The following is a 21210-nucleotide window of genomic DNA, read 5'->3' on the forward strand; positions in this document are numbered from 1 at the left end:
TGGATATGTTTATTTTTGAACCATTCCATTGTAGATTTTGCTTTATGTTTTGGATCATTGTCTTGTTGGAAGACAAATCTCCGTCTCAGTCTCAGGTTGTTTGCAGACTCCATCAGGTTTTCTTCCAGAATGGTCCTGTATTTGGCTCCATCCATCTTCCCATCAATTTTAACCATCTTCCCTGTCCCTGCTGAAGAAAAGCAGGCCCAAACCATGATGCTGCCACCACCATGTTTGACAGTGGGGATGGTGTGTTCAGCTGTGTTGCTTTTATGCCAAACATAAAGTTTTGCATTGTTGACAAAAAGTTAAATTTTGGTTTCATCTGACCAGAGCACCTTCTTCCACATGTTTGGTGTGTCTCCCAGGTGGCTTGTGGCAAACTTTAAACGACACTTTTTATGGATATCTTTAAGAAATGGCTTTCTTCTTGCCACTCTTCCATAAAGGCCAGATTTGTGCAATATACGACTGATTGTTGTCCTATGGACAGAGTCTCCCACCTCAGCTGTAGATCTCTGCAGTTCATCCAGAGTGATCATGGGCCTCTTGGCTGCATCTCTGATCAGTCTTCTCCTTGTATGAGCTGAAAGTTTAGAGGAACGGCCAGGTCTTGGTAGATTTGCAGTGGTCTGATACTCCTTCCATTTCAATATTATCGCTTGCACAGTGCTCCTTGGGATGTTTAAAGCTTGGGAAATCTTTTTGTATCCAAATCCGGCTTTAAACTTCTTCACAACAGTATCTCGGACCTGCCTGGTGTGTTCCTTGTTCTTCATGATGCTCTCTGCGCTTTTAACGGACCTCTGAGACTATCACAGTGCAGGTGCATTTATACGGAGACTTGATTACACACAGGTGGATTGTATTTATCATCATTAGTCATTTAGGTAAACATTGGATCATTCAGAGATCCTCACTGAACTTCTGGAGAGAGTTTGCTGCACTGAAAGTAAAGGGGCTGAATAATTTTGCACGCCCAATGACTGGGCAGTAATCAAGATAAGACCAAACTTGGCAATGCAAGACTTGTTTTGTGGAGTGGGGTGCCAAAAAAGCAGAGCATCTCTTTATCACGGACAGACCTCTCCCCATCTTTTTAACCATTTAATCAATGTGTTTTTACCATGAAAGTTTTTGTATCCAACGTAACACCAAGTAATTTAGTCTCCTCAACATGCTCAACAGCCACATTATTCATTATCAGATTTAGTGGAGGTTTAGAACTTAGGGAAAACTTGTACCAAATACAATGCTTTTAGTTTTAGAGATGTTCAGGATTAGTTTATTACTGGCCATCCATTCTAAAACAGTGATTTCACTAGACGTGGTTGCTTACGTGTATAATGTTGAATCATTAGCATACATAGACACACAGGCTTCTGTGATATGGCAGAGTTTGAAAGCCAATAACTAGTTATGGTCAATAACATCCAAAGCAGCACTAAAATCTATCAATACAGCTCCCACAATCTTATTGTTATTCATTTCTTTCAACCATTCATCAATCATTTGTGTCAGTCCCGTCATTTGTGTTGTTATCAAGCATGCTGAAAGTCAATCAAATGTATTTATAAAGCCCTTCTTACATCAGCTGATGTCGCAAAGTGCGGTACAGAAACCCAGTGTCGTGTCTTTGGCTATGCCGGATTAAGTGATACGACATGCTATTCTATAAAATACTTTCTCTGTAATTAATATTACCTGATTGAGCTAATCATGAAAATGTAATTAACTAGAGGCACCACAAAATAATATTTATAGAGCTGTTATCTTCAGAATAAACTCTTAAAGATATTTTACATCAATAGCAGTCAATATTAATCGTCATCTTAATTCAGCCTCATCTGAAAGTTGTAAATTCTTGATCTTCACGAACCCTGGCTAACAAGTTGAATCAGCAATACAAAATTGGGTTAAATATTTATTTACTAAATACTTAACTAATCACACAGAATTACATAAACACAGAATGAATTATACCTTGATTACAAATTAAGTCATAAAGGAAATTGTCCCTAGCGGGCGGAACAGATATGACAGTTGGTTACACAAAAGAAAAGGGGCTGGGTTTGAGTGAAAGAGCGGGAAAACTGAGGAACTAAGGGCGAAGCTGTGCTATCGTAAATACAGTATCTTATGCATTCTAAATTAGCGCCCATTTGGAAAAGGAAAATGCAATAAATATTTACTCTGAGCTGCGCTTCGGTAGGTTGGTGGTAGATGGAAGGCCGTGTTGCCCAACCGAGACCTTTGAAGAATGTCTCTGGTGGTAAATTGAATACGTTGTGGTAACGTCGTTGTGTGGTAGACGGGATACTCTGTCTGTTCTTTCCTAGCCTACGTTTGCAGCTGCTGTTGCTAACTCAACGGCTAGGAGGTATCACTTCTGTAGTGAATAAGAGTTCAAAGTTCATACAATTCGCAACCAAAGCTCACGCTGAGGTTGGCTTCGTTCTGTAGTTATTATCTGAACCATTCTGACATCGGACCGTTGTCCTCACATCCTCGGAACAGGAGGTTACATTTTCGTCAAGGCTTTGTATAGTGGAGCGAGAAGGGTGTGTCTGAAAAGTTTTATAACCCGTCCCTTCACAGGGGCGGGCCACTGACTGAGCAGAGCCCAAACCTTATGAAAACCCAAATCTCTCATTTGGAAATTACATTTAATTTCTTCACCAATAATTTTATATTCAAACATTTAAATTGAACAACAATTCCATGTGAATCCGATAACTCATTGATGACATCCTATCAATGTCTCAGATGACAACCGAACTGACATAATTTTCAGTAAGTACCACCGCATATGTTCAATTGGTTAGATTACCAGAATATAGTTCATTTCCCCCCACCTTCTGATGTTCCCAGAATCTCTATGTTAACCAAGGGGTTTTCAAATGTCACATCAGTAGGGTAGAAAGAGGAAAAAGGGGTGGGGAAGAGGTATTTATGACTGTCATAAACTTACCCCCAGGCCAACGTCATGACACCAGCCTAAAATCCCAAACAGCAAGCAATGCAGGTAAAGTATGTTATTAATTTGTTTCCGGATAAATAGCAATTAATCTGGTCAAAGTTTTTCCCCCAATGTTTTCTAAGAATCGGCAACAAGCCTATTGGTCGGATGTTAGAACCAGTAAAGGGTGCTTTACCATTCTTGGGTCGTGGCATGACTTTGTCTTCCCTCCAGATCTGAGGACAAAAACATTCATCCATATCCAGATGAAATATATGACAAATAGGAGTGGGAATATTGTCTGCTACCATCCTCAGTAGCTTTCCATCTTTCCATTTCCAAGTTGTCAATACCAGGTGGTTTCTCATTATTGATGGACAACAATAATTTGTCCACCTCACCCACACTAACTTTACAAAACTCTAAATGACAAGCAAAAATGTTCCCATTCCCGTCTCTTCTGTAGATGTTATATCCTTGTATTGCTACTGCTGTATCATCAAAGGAATTATCTAAGTGGGTCTCAGAGATGGCTTATACAGTTAAAGTCGGAAGTTTACATACACTAAGGTTGGAGTCATTAAAACTCATTTTTCAACCACTTTACACATTTCTTGTTAACAAACTATAGTTTTGGCAAGTTGGTTAGGACATCTACTTTGTGCATGACACAAGTAATTTTTCCAACAATTGTTTACAGACAGATTATTTCCCTGTATCATAATTCCAGTGGGTCAGAAGTTTACATACAATAAGTTGACTGTGCCTTTAAACAGCTTGGAAGATTCCAGAAAATTATGTCATGGATTTAGAAGCTTCTGATAGGCTAATTGACAATTTGAGTCAATTGGAGATGTACCTGTGGATGTATTTCAAGGCCTACCTTCAAACTAAGTGCCTCATTGCTTGACATCATGGGAAAATCAAAAGAAATCAGCTAAGACCTGAGAAAAAAAAATTGGTTCAAGTCTTGTTCATCCTTGGGAGCAATTTCCAAAAGCCTGAAGGTACCATGTTCATCTGTACAAACAATAGTACGCAAGTATAAACACCTTGGGACCACGCAGCCGTCATACCGACTCAGGAAGAGATACGTTCTGTCTCCTAGAGATGAATGTACTTTGGTGTGAAAATTGCAAATCAATCCCAATTACACCACCTCTGTAAGGAGGAATAGGCCATACTTCACCCAACGTATTGTGGGAAGCTTGTGGAAGGCTACCCAAAACATTTGACCCAAGTTAAACAATTTAAAGGCAACCCTACCAAATACTAATTGAGTTTATATCAAACTTCTGATCCACTGGGAATGTGATGAAAGCAATAAAAGCTGAAAGAAATAATTCTCTCTACTATTATTCTAACATTTCACATTTTTAAATAAAGTGGTGATCCTAATTGACCTAAGACAGGAATTTTTTACTAGGATTAAATGTAAGGAATTGTGAAAAACTGAGTTTAAATGTATTTGGCTAAGGTGTATGTAAACTTCCGTCTTCAACTGTATATGAATGTTATCTGTTGTTAGGAAGTTATTGATTTCATCAACCGTATTTCTAAGGCTACATACAGTATATTAATATGGGCTATTTTTAGCCCTTTCCTGGGTAACTTATCAGAGATAGACATAATATAAGAATTAAATAAAAAAGCATGAAAATAACTTTGTTCGGCCTATAAAGTCAGTCAATCAGGCACTTGTGAGTGTCAGTTGGTGCACTTGTGAGTGTCAGTTGGTGCACAGTGTGTGTGTGTGTGTGTGTGTGTGTGTGTGTGTGTGTGTGTGTGTGTGTGTGATGTAGCCCTCTCACTTCTCCCAGATTTTTGGGAGGGAGGGTTGACAATTACCCTGCTGTAGCAAATCCCCACCGTCTCTGGCAGTTATTTTTTGTCTCTGGCACACAGCTTACGAGTAGTCCTTGTTGAGGAAGATGTTGGTTCCTCTCAAGTTCTTGGCTCTCTTCAGAGCAGCCATCTTATCCTTGAACCTTAGGAACTTGACCACTATTGGCCTGGGTCTGTCACCTGGGCTGGTTACAGGTTTTCCAGTCACCTGGGCTGGTTACAGGTTTTCCAGTCCCGTGGGCATGCTCCACCTCAATCTTCCTATGATCCATCTGCAGCTTTTCTATGATAATATTTCTCAATTTCACCTCAGACTCTGTCCAGTTCACATGTAGAGATTTAAAAGATCACGCACCTGTGATAGAGAAACACTGTCCTCTTCATTAGCTTTTGACAGCATGGTAGCAATGTTGGCTACTGATGGTACTCCTTGCAGCTCAAGCCAGGACATGTCGCAGGGCAGATGGACAACAGCAGGGATTTAAACAGCCACAAGCCCAGAACAATCCGCAGTCCCAGCCACAAGGGTTAACCATATCGCGGGCTGTGTTCAAGCTGTCAAGGAAGCCTAGCTAGCTTGATAGCAGCTATGCTAGCAGACCAAGCAGCTTCAGATAAACGTGGGTAACTGTCGACTTTTCATACAGTATACATTCATATAATCAGGGAGAATACAGCCAAATTCAGCTAAGAAATGTTATATTCCTATCATACAAAACATGGTTGGTTTGGTTAACGTGGTCAAATGGCCACCCAAATGTCCCACTGACACCAGCTCAAGTATGGATTCCCACAATGGTGAGTGGAGAGGTGAACTGTTTGGTCATATTGATCATTGATAGTGAGTGTTGTGAGCTCAAGTATGCAGTCACTGTGGGAAAGACAGTCAAATCAAATCAAATCAAATTTTATTTGTCACATACACATGGTTAGCAGATGTTAATGCGAGTGTAGCGAAATGCTTGTGCTTCTAGTTCCGACAATGCAGTAATAACCAACAAGTAATCTAACTAACAATCCAAAACTACTGTCTTGTACACAGTGTGAGGGGATAAAGAATATGTACATAAGGATATGTGAATGAGTGATGGTACAGAGCAGCATAGGCAGATACAGTAGATTGTATCGAGTACAGTATATACATATGAGATGAGTATGTAAACAAAGTGGCATAGTTAAAGTGGCTAGTGATACATGTATTACATAAGGATACAGTCGATGATATAGAGTACAGTATATACGTATGCCTATGAGATGAATAATGTAGGGTAAGTAACATTATATAAGGTAGCATTGTTTAAAGTGGCTAGTGATATATTTACATCATTTCCCATCAATTTCCATTATTAAAGTGGCTGGAGTTGAGTCAGTGTCAGTGTGTTGGCAGCAGCCACTCAATGTTAGTGGTGGCTGTTTAACAGTCTGATAGCCTTGAGATAGAAGCTGTTTTTCAGTCTCTCGGTCCCAGCTTTGATGCACCTGTACTGACCTCGCCTTCTGGATGATAGCGGGGTGAACAGGCAGTGGCTCGGGTGGTTGATGTCCTTGATGATCTTTATGGCCTTCCTGTGACATCGGGTGGTGTAGGTGTCCTGGAGGGCAGGTAGTTTGCCCCCGGTGATGCGTTGTGCAGACCTCACTACCCTCTGGAGAGCCTTACGGTTGAGGGCGGAGCAGTTGCCGTACCAGGCGGTGATACAGCCCGCCAGGATGCTCTCGATTGTGCATCTGTAGAAGTTTGTGAGTGCTTTTGGTGACAAGCCGCATTTCTTCAGCCTCCTGAGGTTGAAGAGGCGCTGCTGCGCCTTCTTCACAATGCTGTCTGTGTGAGTGGACCAATTCAGTTTGTCTGTGATGTGTATGCCGAGGAACTTAAAACTTGCTACCCTCTCCACTACTGTTCCATCGATGTGGATAGGGGGGTGTTCCCTCTGCTGTTTCCTGAAGTCCACAATCATCTCCTTAGTTTTGTTGACGTTGAGTGTGAGGTTATTTTCCTGACACCACACTCCGAGGGCCCTCACCTCCTCCCTGTAGGCCGTCTCGTCGTTGTTGGTAATCAAGCCTACCACTGTTGTGTCGTCCGCAAACTTGATGATTGAGTTGGAGGCGTGCGTGGCCACGCAGTCGTGGGTGAACAGGGAGTACAGGAGAGGGCTCAGAACGCACCCTTGTGGGGCCCCAGTGTTGAGGATCAGCGGGGAGGAGATGTTGTTGCCTACCCTCACCACCTGGGGGCGGCCCGTCAGGAAGTCCAGTACCCAGTTGCACAGGGCGGGGTCGAGACCCAGGGTCTCGAGCTTGATGACGAGCTTGGAGGGTACTATGGTGTTGAATGCCGAGCTGTAGTCAATGAACAGCATTCTCACATAGGTATTCCTCTTGTCCAGATGGGTTAGGGCAGTGTGCAGTGTGGTTGAGATTGCATCGTCTGTGGACCTATTTGGGCGGTAAGCAAATTGGAGTGGGTCTAGGGTGTCAGGTAGGGTGGAGGTGATATGGTCCTTGACTAGTCTCTCAAAGCACTTCATGATGACGGAAGTGAGTGCTACGGGGCGGTAGTCGTTTAGCTCAGTTACCTTAGCTTTCTTGGGAACAGGAGCAATGGTGGCCCTCTTGAAGCATGTGGGAACAGCAGACTGGTATAGGGATTGATTGAATATGTCCGTAAACACACCGGCCAGCTGGTCTGCGCATGCTCTGAGGGCGCGGCTGGGGATGCCGTCTGGGCCTGCAGCCTTGCGAGGGTTAACACGTTTAAATGTCTTACTCACCTCGGCTGCAGTGAAGGAGAGACCGCAAGTTTTCGTTGCAGGCCGTGTCAGTGGCACTGTATTGTCCTCAAAGCGGGCAAAAAAGTAATTTAGTCTGCCTGGGAGCAGGACATCCTGGTCCGTGACTGGGCTGGATTTCTTCCTGTAGTCCGTGATTGACTGTAGACCCTGCCACATGCCTCTTGTGTCTGAGCCGTTGAATTGAGATTCTACTTTGTCTCTGTACTGACGCTTAGCTTGTTTGATAGCCTTGCGGAAGGAATAGCTGCACTGTTTGTATTCGGTCATGTTACCAGACACCTTGCCCTGATTAAAAGCAGTGGTTCGCGCTTTCAGTTTCACACGAATGCTGCCATCAATCCACGGTTTCTGGTTAGGGAATGTTTTAATCGTTGCTATGGGAACGACATCTTCAACGCACGTTCTAATGAACTCGCACACCGAATCAGCGTATTCGTCAATGTTGTTGTCTGACGCAATACGAAACATGTCCCAGTCCACGTGATGGAAGCAGTCTTGGAGTGTGGAGTCAGCTTGGTCGGACCAGCGTTGGACAGACCTCAGCGTGGGAGCCTCTTGTTTTAGTTTCTGTCTGTAGGCAGGGATCAACAAAATGGAGTCGTGGTCAGCTTTTCCGAAAGGGGGGCGGGGCAGGGCCTTATATGCGTCGCGGAAGTTAGAGTAACAATGATCCAAGGTCTTTCCACCCCTGGTTGCGCAATCGATATGCTGATAAAATTTGGGGAGTCTTGTTTTCAGATTAGCCTTGTTAAAATCCCCAGCTACAATGAATGCAGCCTCCGGATAAATGGTTTCCAGTTTGCAAAGAGTCAAATAAAGTTCATTCAGAGCCAACGATGTGTCTGCTTGGGGGGGGATATATACGGCTGTGATTATAATCGAAGAGAATTCTCTTGGTAGATAATGTGTTCTACATTTGATTGTGAGGAATTCTAAATCAGGTGAACAGAAGGATTTGAGTTCCTGTATGTTTCTTTCATCACACCATGTCACGTTAGTCATAAGGCATACGCCCCCGCCCCTCTTTTTACCAGAAAGATGTTTTTTCCTGTCTGCGCGATGCGTGGAGAAACCTGTTGGCTGCACCGCTTCGGATAGCGTCTCTCCAGTAAGCCACGTTTCCGTGAAGCAAAGAACGTTACAGTCTCTGATGTCCCTCTGGAATGCTACCCTTGCTCGGATTTCATCAACCTTGTTGTCAAGAGACTGGACATTGGCAAGAAGAATGCTAGGGAATGGTGCACGATGTGCCCGTCTCCGGAGTCTGACCAGAAGACCGCCTCGTTTCCCTCTTTTTCGGAGTCGTTTTTTTGGGTCGCTGCATGGGATCCACTCCGTTGTCCTGTTTGTAAGGCAGAGCACAGGATCCGCGTCGCGAAAAGCGTATTCTTGGTCGTACTGATGGTGAGTTGACGCTGATCTTATATTCAGTAGTTCTTCTCGACTGTATGTGATGAAACCTAAGATGACCTGGGGTACTAATGTAAGAAATAACACGTAAAAAAACAAAAAACTGCATAGTTTCCTAGGAACGCGAAGCGAGGCGGCCATTTCTGTCGGCGCCGGAACAAAGTCATGGCCAGGGTCATGTTTAGGGTTGATGCTGTGTGTGATGCTGATTCTGAGCCACATTCCCCTGTTCTTCCACGCATGTCATTGCTAACGTTGATAACTGTCGACAGTTGACACTGCATACATCTTCCTATCATACAAAACATGTCACTCAGGAGTCCAATAAAATGAACCGTTGATCTTGATCATGTGGCATGACAATTACATAAAAGTTCACCTCAGTATTCCCTTAGAGGAGAGTTGACAGGCAAACTATTGGTCAGATATTGTGGTCATTGACAGTGAGTGTTGTGAGCTGAATTATGCGGTCAGTGTGGGAAAGACAGTCACATCCAGGGTTAAGGTCGCAGTCAGTGACAGTGACAGTAACGGTCCAGACAGACTGGAGGGTTCCATGCCCGTCTCATTCTGATCCTATTTCAGACGGGGCTTTAATGCAGCTGTACTGCTGCAGTGACACCCTCCAGAGAATGTGAGAGAGCCAGAGAGGGAAGGAGAGAGGGGGACAGAGGGAGAGAGAGAAACAGAAAGAGAGAGAGAGATTGATAGCTCACACATGAGGACTTGGCACAAGTAGAGTACAAGACAAAAAAATGCACTCTTTCCCTCTTGGGCAGACCGTGAACCTCTCTCTCTCTTTTTTCATTCTTTGTCTCTTTTCTCCCTGTACTTTGGCAGATTTGTACTTTTAGCATGTTTGTTATCTGAGGCTAATTAATTGCTTTTGAGCAAAAACAATCCCAATTAGCACCAATGCTATGATGTAAACCCCACAATGTACATTAAACCCAATACAACCTTTGTCAAAGTTGGATAGATTTCTATGTTTCTGTGATGATGGTTCTTTATTAGCCTATAGTTTCAGATCAGTTTGCAGCCAACTCCTCTAATGTGTTAGCTGTCATGACAAAATTTATGTTTAAATGTTTGTTTACAGCTAATTCGAGCGAAAGCCTGGGGTATGGTATTACAATAGAACCCATGCTGTTTTCATTAGGGAGTGTAGATGACGTTATTATACCGCTGCCCTGTTCAATTTGGGTCCAGTGAGGCTTTAAAAAGGGTATTTTGTGCCAAACTTGGCAGCACACTTCTCCCAGCATTAATCAGCCCGGTCAAAAGGCTATAAACACTCTGGGTAGAAGTTGCCCACTGACACAGATCTAGGATCAGCTAACCTTCCTTAAACACTAACCTCAACCATTAGAGGAAACATTTTAAACTGACCATAGATCAAACTGTAGAAGCAACTTTATCCTTGAAAGCTATAAAGAGCAAAGAGCCATGTGACCCTGGCTCTTGGCCAATGGGAAGAGATGCGTGAGCTGGCCAATAAGGGCCTTCCCTGGGCACCACGCCTGCAGAGTGTGTCCAGATGTTGCTCTTACATTTTCCTCTTTTTCAAACGGGCTGGGGTATAACAAATACGTGGCAAACGGCCATCACATTACTCCCTTTCCTTTACTCCACAGTGAGGGACCACATAGCTGAGGTACTCTTAAGGCTGCGTATTAATAGGCTTTAATAGAGTTCTTCCCTGTAATAGAGCTATAGTCTCCTTTCCTCCAATAGTGTTAAGTGGTTCCTTTCCTCGTCTCGTTTATTTTCAAGACAACTGATTAAGTGACAGCTATATGGTACAGACTTAACCAGTCTTTCTAGTTAAACAATGAAAGAGGGTTAATACTAATTGACCAATTGGAATTGGTGACTCCCATGAGTACTTCCTGATCTCTGTCATGACATAACCTATTCATTTTTAAAATAATCAATATGCCATTCTTCCATGACTAATCCGTGTTGATCACTCCTTAGGGTGGCAAGCAAAGGGTGAGGAGCTCACCTGAGACCAGGATGTCGTTGCGGAGGGCACAGACGGCGTACTCTGACTTGGTGAACTCTGGGAGCTTGGCCAGGGACTTCCACTCTCCTGTCACAGGGTCGTAACACTCTGTGTAAGGCAGGTTGAACCCCCCCACCCTCTCACAGCCCCCTACCACCACGATCACCTCTGAGAAGCCTGTCGACCTGCAGAGAGAGAGAGAGAGAGAGAACAAGAATAGGAGAGGGGAAGAAAAGGTCACAATACAGGTGAGGTGGGGCAGTAATAAAACAACAGCACAGTGACAAGACACAACAAAATAACAAATAAACAAAACACTAGTTGCTGTGGAGAAATAAGACAACACAGAAACACTACACAGAGCAACAATACACAACACAGCACCACTCCAGATGAACATACACAATACAGGTAATTAGAGGTCGACGATTAATCGGAACGGCCGATTAATTAGGTCCGATTTCAAGTCTTCATAACAATCGGAAATCGGTATACAATCGGTATTTTTTTGGCGTAGATTTTTTTTTAAAGAAAAAGTTATTTTAATTTTTTTTTATTTTTTACCTTTATTTAACTAGGTAAGTCAGTTAAGAACACATTCTTATTTTCAATGATGGCCTAGGAACGGTGGGTTAACTGTCTCGTTCAGGGGCAGAACGACAGATTTTCACCTTGTCAGCTCGGGGGATCCAATCTTGCAACCTTACAGTTAAACTAGTCCAACGCAATATGACCTGCCTCTCTCTCGTTGCACTCCACAAGGTGACTGCCTGTTCCGCGAATTCAGTAAGCCAAGGTAAGTTGCTAGCTAGCATTAAACTTATCTTATAAAAAAAAATCTATCACTAGTTAACTACATATTACTAGATATTATCTAGCATGTCCTGCGTTGCATATACTCTGACTGAGCATACAAGCATACAAGTATCTAAGTATCTGACTGAGCGGTGGTAGGCAGAAGCAGGCGTGTAAACATTCATTCAAACAGCACTTTCGTGCGTTTTGAAGGCAGCTCTTCGTTGTGCGTCAAGCATTGCGCTGTTTATGACTTCAAGCCTATCAACTCCCGAGATGAGGCTGGTGTAACCGAAGTGAAATGGCTAGCTAGTTAGCACGCTAATAGCGATTCAAACGTCACACGCTCTGAGCCTTCTAGTAGTTGTTCCCCTTGCTCTGCATGGGTAACGCTGCTTCGATAGTGGCTGTTGTCGTTTTGTTGCTGGTTTGAGCCCAGGGAGGAGCGAGGAGAGGGACGGAAGCTATACTGTTACACTGGCAATACTAAAGTGCCTATAAGAACATCCAATAGTCAAAGGTTAATGAAATACAAATGGTATAGAGGGAAATAGTCCTATGATAACTACAACCTAAAACTTCTTAACTGGGAATATTGAAGACTCATGTTAAAAGAAACCACCAGCTTTCATATGTTCTCATGTTCTGAGCAAGCAACTGAAACGTTAGCTTTCTTACATAGCACATATTGCACTTTTACTTTCTTCTCCAACACTTTGTTTTTGCATTATTTAAACCAAATTGAAGATGTTTCATTATTTACTTGAGGCTAAATTGATTTTATTGATGTATTATATTAAGTTAAAATAAGTGTTCATTCAGTATTGTTGTAATTGTCATTATCACAAATAAATAAATAAATAAATAAATAAATATCGACCGATTAATCAGTATTGGCTTTTTTGGTCCTCCAATAATCGGTATCGGCGTTGAAAAATCATAATCGGTCGACCTCTACAGGTAATAGTGGAAAAATGAGACAGCAACAAGACACAACTCAGCAACACCACAATACAGGCGAGTCAGTTTTGATTCATAACTAAAGGGAAAGAGAGAAGGCAGTATGCTGCACAGCTTTAGATTGGTAATTCACAACGTGTAATGTGTAATACTTGACATGATTGTATTTGTCTACCTGGCAAAATGCACAGTCTTCTTAAGAATAGAATTGACCTACTAAAGGCTCTACTCCACTGAATATCAATGACCTCAATAATACATCCAAATGCTTCCCAATCGGGCCTGTTTGGAAAGTGTATGCCAGGGCTATAGCATGATCCCCTTCAACTCCACGGTACTGTCAAAGAAACATTCATCTTTATAATTAAACTTCAAAACATCCCCACCTGGATGAAATGCTAAGCTAACTTGAAATCAAACTCAATGACATGCTAGTTAACGTGTTTTGTGCACTTTTGCCTATATTAGCCTATATTGTCCTACATTCCCCACCTGTTTAGACACAGTACTGGTAAAGATTAGCTCAGGTCAGACACATGTATGTGAGAGATCAATAGAGGGCGGTCAGACCACCAGACTTTCCCCATGGGGACCATTTTGGGGTTTGGAGGGTGGAGAATGGAGATGGCATGCATCTGTTGGCAGGAGCTGAAACTCGTGGCCCCCGAGGCTACACACACAGACAAAGACAAACATACAGGAGGCTCTATGTCTGGTCTGTTGTGATCTGCCTGGATACTGACACGGTACGCCTGAGAGAGACACGTCACCTCCTGGCTATCTAGCTGGCTATCTAACTGACACCCAGCGTCAGCACTGTTTAAACCAGTGGCGTCTAAACATCAGATACTGTATGTATCTAGGTTGCTTTTTAAGAGCAATGGAAAATGATATGGATGAACTCAGAGCCACACACACTCACATGAACCTTTCTACAGTATATGTACACAAACAAACAACATTAAAATAAACAGGACTGTATGTGACACACTGCTTCACTTCTGCTATTAAAACAAGATCCAACGCACATGTGGTTCAGGCTACGAATGCTTGCAACCTACCTATTCTGTCAGCAAACCGGAATGTGTATGGCTTTCCACCTCATGACACATTTCCATTTCAAAATGGGACTACAGAACAAACTAAATGAGTCTCTGTCTGCACAATAACACACAAGCAAAGGGTTATGAGTTCATGAACAAACCGTCTAGTGTGGAGGAGAAAACAGTGAACAGCGGGCACTGACATTCTACCTCACCTTTCTCTCGGTCTCATCTCTCTCTCTCTCCCTCACAGAAGAAAAGGTGGGCGGTTATTTGACCGAACTAAGAGTAAAGCTAAGATAAACGGCAGGTGTTTTCGTTTGCAAACAGACATTTCTAATACTTTGGGATCCGAGTTAATCTCCGTAAAATGAGTGTCAGATAAGTGACAAGCCAAGAGGAAATAGAAATGACACATAATCTGCTTTCCAGCTCTCTGGCGAGGAAGAAGATAGATCTGGAACTGTACCGTACACAGTCACAACACTTCCTGTTTCAGCATATATGCCAAATAACAAATAAACTAAACACTAGACGCTGTGGAGAAATATAACAACAACACAGAAACACTACACAGAGCAACAACAATGTCACTTTACCCCGACCTACATGTACATATGACATCCATTACCTCAACTAACTTGTATCCCTGCACAGTGACTTGGTACCGGTATTCCTTGTATATAGCCTCGTTATTGTTATTTTATTGTGATACTATTTCCTTTTCTTTGGTGGTAGTTTCTAACTCTGCATTGTTGGGAAAGGGCTTGTAAAGTAAACATTTCAGAGTAATGTTGTATTCAGCCCCTGTCACAAATAAAATGTGACTTGATTTGAATGCACAACACAGCACCACTCCAGAGAAACATACACAATACAGATAACTAGCCCTACTTAGATGTATCAGAACATTCGGTCCCAAAAGATTTTCCATATTCATTTATCCTTGAGGGAAAATAAAGTTGTATTGAATTGAATAGAAGAGAGTGACCAAGTTGGATCCCTCTGAACTACACCTCCCAGCATCCCCTGCACTATACCTGCGTGGGCGGGTTCTGGGTGACATCATCTCGTTGCCCAGTACGTGGTACCGTCGGGCCTCGTGGAGAAGCTGGTAGCACTCTGGAGCGGTCTGGATGATCTGATCTCCTTCCACTGTCTGGACAAAGTAGTTGGGGTGCAGCAGGGGCAGACGGACGTGGTGCAACAGTTCTTTAAGCACGGGCCTCCGGGGCTCCACACTGTGGTACACCCAGCGCATCACTGCCTCAAACACTACCTCCTCCTTCCCGATGGCCAGTTCGTCACTGCATATGTACTCCTCCAGCTCGTCCCTCCTCAGGTCCAGGAACTCCTCGTGTTGGGCCACATCAGGGAAGCTGGCCAGGGCGTACGAGCGGCAGCGGCTGGCTAGCTGTTTCAGAGAGTGGGCATCTGCGAAGCGCTGAATTCCCAAGCAGTTGCAAGGGTCTAGTTGGTCTTCTAGGAACTTGGCGCAGGCTTCACGCAGCGTGGAGATCTGGAAGAGGCTGGAGGTCTCGAATAGGAACTGCACGTTGTCGGTGGTGATCTTGGCGCGGCCCGTGTAGACGTAGCTGAGGAAGGAGTCCATGGCCTCGGCCAGAATGCCATTGATCTCCACCAGCATCTCGCGTGACTCACGGTGGTCGTTGCAGAACATAGCGCGGAAGTAGGAGGAGCAGGCAGAGAGCACAGCGCGGTGGCAGGGGAACTCGCGGCCCTGCACGCTGATGATCACGTCGGTGAAGAGGCGGCTGTCGCGGAACTCATTGAACACCTGCAAAATGGCCTCTGAGTGGGAGGAGCCGGAGGAGAAGTCCAGCACTTCATTACCGGTCAGCGTCTTGGAGTCCACCTCGAACACCTTGGGGAGGGAGAAAAATTGTGATGATGAGTTTGATTTTATGGTCCAAAGTGGTTTTACAATGTTTTATTATGTTTTACTATGTTTTTATTATGTTTTATTGTTTTTATTATGTTTTACTATGTTTTTATTATGTTTTATTATGTTTTTATTATGTTTTATTATGTTTTATTATGTTTTTATTTGCCACTGGGGAATGATTGCTTCACATTGCACTTCTAATTGCTTTTCAAGACAAGATAAACACACTGGATTTATCAACACAAATGCACCGCAGTCTAATTTCAGTATAATGTTTCAATTTTTGGACAAAATAAACAGCTAAGATGAACTCTGAATTCTGATGAAATTAGTGGGTTTGGTGTGCACCTTTCGTTTGACAGCGGGGGAGTCCCGGGTCCCAGAGTCCTCCCTGTTCAGCCGTCTGCCCAGGATCAACACCATGGCTGCTGCTCTGTAGAACTACCGGATACCTGGAAGAAAGCCAGAAAATCATTTATAAATTGGTAAATTAATGTGTGGATCAAGCTACTATTTACAGGTTTTATAGGCCTGTATGTTTAAATCAGATTATACCCGATACATTATAGAGAGAGAATGTTATAAGCCTATATAAGTGTAAATCAGCTTATATGTTTTGCGTTATACCCTATAGAACTGTAGATCTGATTATACATGTGTTATAGATGTGTTTTAAGCCTGTGTAACTCGAGATCAAATCGTACAATATATAAGTATAAATCAAGTTATACAAGCTACATGAATTGAAGCTTAACTACTTAACTTGAACCATTGTTGCTGTGATGAATTGGAGAAAAGAAGTACACAACAGAGGCAGTAGATATAAATAAGTCATAAGGGAAACAACCTACTTTGCGCTTCAGTGAGAAGAGAACGAGTTGAACAAACAATTCCAAAGCCTTCAGGGTAGAGATACAGTATCTTGCATCACAATAGAGCAGTGGTTCTCAAACGTTTTATAGTTCCGAACCCCTTCAAACACTCAACCTCCAGCTGCGCACCCCCTCCAGCACCAGGGTCAGCTGTACCCCCTCCAGCACCAGGGTCAGCTGTACCCCCTCCAGCACCAGGGTCAGCTGTACCCCCTCCAGCACCAGGGTCAGCTGTACCCCCTCCAGCACCAGGGTCAACTGTACCCCCTCCAGCACCAGGGTCAGCGCACTCTCAAATGTAGTTTTTTTGCCATCATTGTAAGCCTGCCCCACACACACTATACAATAAATGTATTAAACATAAGAACGAGTGTGAGTTTTTGTCACAACCCGGCTCATAAGAAGTGACAAAGATATCTTATAGGACCAGGGCACAAATAATAATATAATAATAATCAATAATTTTGCTCTTTATTTAGCCATCTTACATATAAAACCGTATTTGTTCATCGAAAATGGTGAATAACTCACCACAGGTTAATGAGAAGGGTGTTCTTGAAAGGATGCACATAACCCTGCATTGTTGGGTTGTATTGGAGACAGTCTGTCTTAAATCATTTTCCACACACAGTCTCTGCCTGTATTTAGTTTTCATGCTAGTGAGGGCCGAGGATCCACTCTCACATAGGCACATGGTTGCAAAGGGCATCAGTGTCTTAACAGCACGATTTGCCAAAGCAGGACACTCTGAGCGCAGCCCAATCCAGAAATCTGGCAGTGGCTTCTGATTAAATTACATTTTCACAGAACCGCTTGTTGCAATTTTGATGAGGCTCTCTTGTTCAGATATCGGTAAGTGGACTGGAGGCAGGGCATGGAAGGGATAATGGATCAAGTTGTTTGTGTCATCCGGGATTGCACACCCAACTCACTCAGGTGCTTCGCTATATCACATTTGACATTGTCCATAAGCTTGAGTTCATTTGCACAAACAAAAATCATACAATGATGGAAAGACCTGTGTGTTGTCCTTATTAATGCAGACAGAGAAGAACTCCAACTTCTTAATCATAGACTCAATTTTGTCCCGCACATTGAATATAGTTGAGGAGAGTCCCTGTAATCCTAGATTCAGATCATTCAGGCGAGAAAAACATCACCCAGATAGGCCAGTCGTGTGAGAAACTAGTCATCATGCAAGCGGTCAGACAAGTGATTTCAAGTGACAGACAAGCATTTCTGTATGTTGTAAAAGCGTTACATGGTCGCAGCCCATATCAGTGCATAGTGCAGAAAATACGCGAGAGTTTAGGAACCTTGCTTTAACAAAGTCAACCATTTCTAAGGTAGTGTCCAAAACATCTTTCCAACTGGATGCTGCAGTGTACCCAAGTGGGGAGGGAGCAACTGCTTGCACGTGTGTTACCACTCCACTGTGTCTCCCTGTCATAGCTATTGCGCCATCAGTACAGATACCAACATGAGCAGCAGCTACGTTTGGCTACATACGGACCATTAGTGGAATTCCCGCGAGAGAGTAACGGTTAATGTGATCGGATGTTCATTATTTGACTAGGCTACCAGAATTTGACATTTGACATTCTTATTTTGCTTAATACCAGATGGTTTCATTTTATTTTTGGCAGCGAAACGAGGCTACTCGTTGTATAGCCCAAATGTATAGCCCCGTTGGAAAGTGGACGGGTTTAGACATTTTCAAATATCTCCTAAACCCTTCCTCTGGCTCTGTACTGAAGCAGTTGTGCCCCGGGGGCACAGTGCAACAGTTGACAAGGCCATAATCACAGAGACTATAGAGAGAGAGAGGTTGTTGTGCAACGGTAGCGGGGCCCACCCCAAATGTCAATTGCGTTTGTTGTGAAAGAAACCAGGTGAAGGAAAGACAGGCATCACGTCATCATGTTTTCAACAGTGGGCTAGCTATCTGCGAAGCCGGTTAAAACCGGGCCTACAGTCTTTTCAGCGGTGATCATCTAACTGCGTGGGCCGAACGGAAAGACTGACTGCCAAACCAGATCAATGGCAATCCATTCTGGGAGGGAGCCTCGTCCTCCTCTTCTGGAGTATCTTTTGTTCACCTCCACAGAGTGGCAAGGCGGAGGGATATTAAACGGGTATAAAGTATACCATGTCTGTTCATCAACTCACACATTTTGTCTAATGTTTTCTGACTTTGGTAAGATGGTAAAAGTGAAACAGGGACCCAGGAAGGCACGCACACACACCCACAGGTGTGGGCTATCCTATGCTGACGATCTCAAACCATACACGTTTAATTACTTCTAAAAATGGAATCCTTCATAACAACTGCTTTCTCGTAAAGATAAAGAAGTTGACATTTGCTTGCATTGTCTTGGAGGCACCAGCATGTGCCCCGTCCCTCCATGAGCACGTACTGGACAGAGGTCGTTAATAAAGCGAATGTGTCTGGCTTTACTGATAAATTAGGCCATTCTCCCTCCAGGCTATATTTAACCTGGCACACACAGCCAGACGCACAAGTGGAACCTGTTAGCGTGTGCTTATCATTGTCCGTAGCACCTCCTTCTAATCAAGCAACACAAAGAAAGTCAGGTTTTGCCAGTGGCTCCAGCCTTTTGGGGGCCCTAAGCGGGATTTGGTTGGGGGGGGCACCTCGCAAACAAAACATTTTTGTGGACCCCCTCTTGACTTCGGAGAGAAACATGAGTTTTAAAGTACATTTCCTGCAATTCTACACATTTTGCCATGCTGCGAAGATACATTTTTGCAGTTTTAAAGCTAATTTCCTGAAATTCTACACATTTTGCCATGACTTATGCCATGTTAATATGATATCTGAGTGAGAATGACTAACAAAATCAATGGGGCCCCCTGGAGGTCAGGGACCCTGGGCATGTGCCTTGGGTGTCCAGTCCGTATTTGGCCATGATTACTACAAGTTTAGATTGATTGCTGGCTGGACTAACTACCAATCTAAAAATTGTTAGCTGAAATGGCTAATTGAGTGGCTGTCAGTGACTGACATAAGGGAAAATTGCTGATGCACAACCAAATATCAAAGTTGCACCTGATGAATTCTACTATTCTGACTCTCAATTATACATTGAGAGCCCCCCCCCCCAGCAAAAAAAAAAGCCCGGCCCTGGCCATAAAGACAACAACAAAGTGTTCTATGCAGCTCTCACTTATCTAGCCAGAGTGACCAAATGTCTATCTTGTCATGTGTCTTTTTTGAGAGATTCGTTTATAGGCGAATTCTAAATTGGGAATGGTCATATAGCCTAGGTATAATTACGCGCAATAAACAAGCAAATCACAAAATCTTTGAGCAGATGAAATTCTGATCAGTTTTGACATATTATGCATCGTGGAATCGACCATTATAATGATTAAATGTCAATATAGATGCAGCAATAAGTGGACGATGAATGTCAAGACGTTTTGAATAAAAAATGCACAATAACAACTGCAAAAAAGTTCAAACCCCGTGAGTTCTCTTTATGGTAGGCATTATAATCTCATGAATTATACATTAGCCTATCTGGTAGCTTTTGTTTTTATTGTCGATGACCTCTTCTCGTCAACCTTGAACGGTGCTTAATTATGCTTAGCTCAACAAAGGCACACCAAATTCACTTAAACAGGATACGACTATCCAGTGCCACAATTGAATACAAGAACGTATTGAAATACACGTAAAGTATTAAATACTATTTTTTACAGTACGTTAGGACTAAAGACCTTACCTTATCCTGGAGTTTTCGTATGAGCGCCTCGGCTATTTCGAGTGATGAAAAAAAACAAGAAACAAAAAAGTTCTGAAAATGTTGATCCGAAAATGGTATGATGGCAATGTTTCTTATACAAAACAAATATATGTATCTATGCCCCAGACATCATGATTTATTATGCTCGAGACAAAGAACTGTAACAAAGTGTAAACATCACACGGAGATACATGTCACATCCTCGGGATATGCCGACCCAGTCAACTAGAAATCTTGGTGCTTATGGGTAGTGTATTTCAGCTGTCGAATCAGAAACAGCACTTCCCAACGTACCTTTGTCCTCCACGTGGCTGGTCTTTGTTTGCAAACACTCCCCTGACGTTGTCCACTTTTTCACAAAAACTCTTGAAACTTTGTTGTCAACACCGATTGAGTAATCATGTACAGGAAGGATATTGCCTAATAGTAATCTAGGCCTAATGATTATTCATTGAGTCACGTATGCGCATGAGTTGGGAGACTAGTAAAGTATAAATCAGACATACTTCAGTAACTTTCCTTATTGCTGAATGCTGACAAAGAGTTTTAAAGTTTAATTGGATGAAAAACAACAATTTACTACATTTACAATCCCACTCTGGTCAATAACATAGTTGTGTTATATCCTATCATATTACTTGTATTTTATATACAGTACCAGTCAAAAGTTAGGACACACCTACTTATTCAAGTTTTTTTGTATTATTATTATTATTTTTTAAAACTATTTTCTACATTGTAGAATAGTAATGAAGACATCAAAACTATGAAATAACACATATGGAATCACGTAGGAACCAAAAAAGTGTTAAACAAATCAAAATATATTTGATATTTGATATTCTTCAAA

General features: G+C 42.8%; 1 protein-coding gene across 1 annotated transcript in view; it reads right to left on the reverse strand.

Moving 5' to 3' along the window:
• Positions 1-20739, reverse strand: part of LOC139376352 (kelch-like protein 24) — a 60901-nt gene extending 40162 nt beyond the window's left edge. Inside the window, exons 1-4 of the mRNA XM_071118788.1 lie at positions 20340-20739; positions 16067-16170; positions 14853-15697; positions 11015-11199 (exon numbers count right to left, since the gene is read on the reverse strand). Coding sequence (XP_070974889.1) covers positions 11015-11199; positions 14853-15697; positions 16067-16141 — 1105 coding nt within the window. The 5' untranslated portion in view covers positions 16142-16170; positions 20340-20739. The remainder of the gene's footprint in view (positions 1-11014; positions 11200-14852; positions 15698-16066; positions 16171-20339) is intronic.
• Positions 20740-21210: the final 471 nt, after the last annotated feature.

Source organism: Oncorhynchus clarkii, chromosome 20 (genome assembly GCF_045791955.1).
Source record: "Oncorhynchus clarkii lewisi isolate Uvic-CL-2024 chromosome 20, UVic_Ocla_1.0, whole genome shotgun sequence".
Lineage (NCBI taxonomy): Eukaryota > Metazoa > Chordata > Actinopteri > Salmoniformes > Salmonidae > Oncorhynchus > Oncorhynchus clarkii.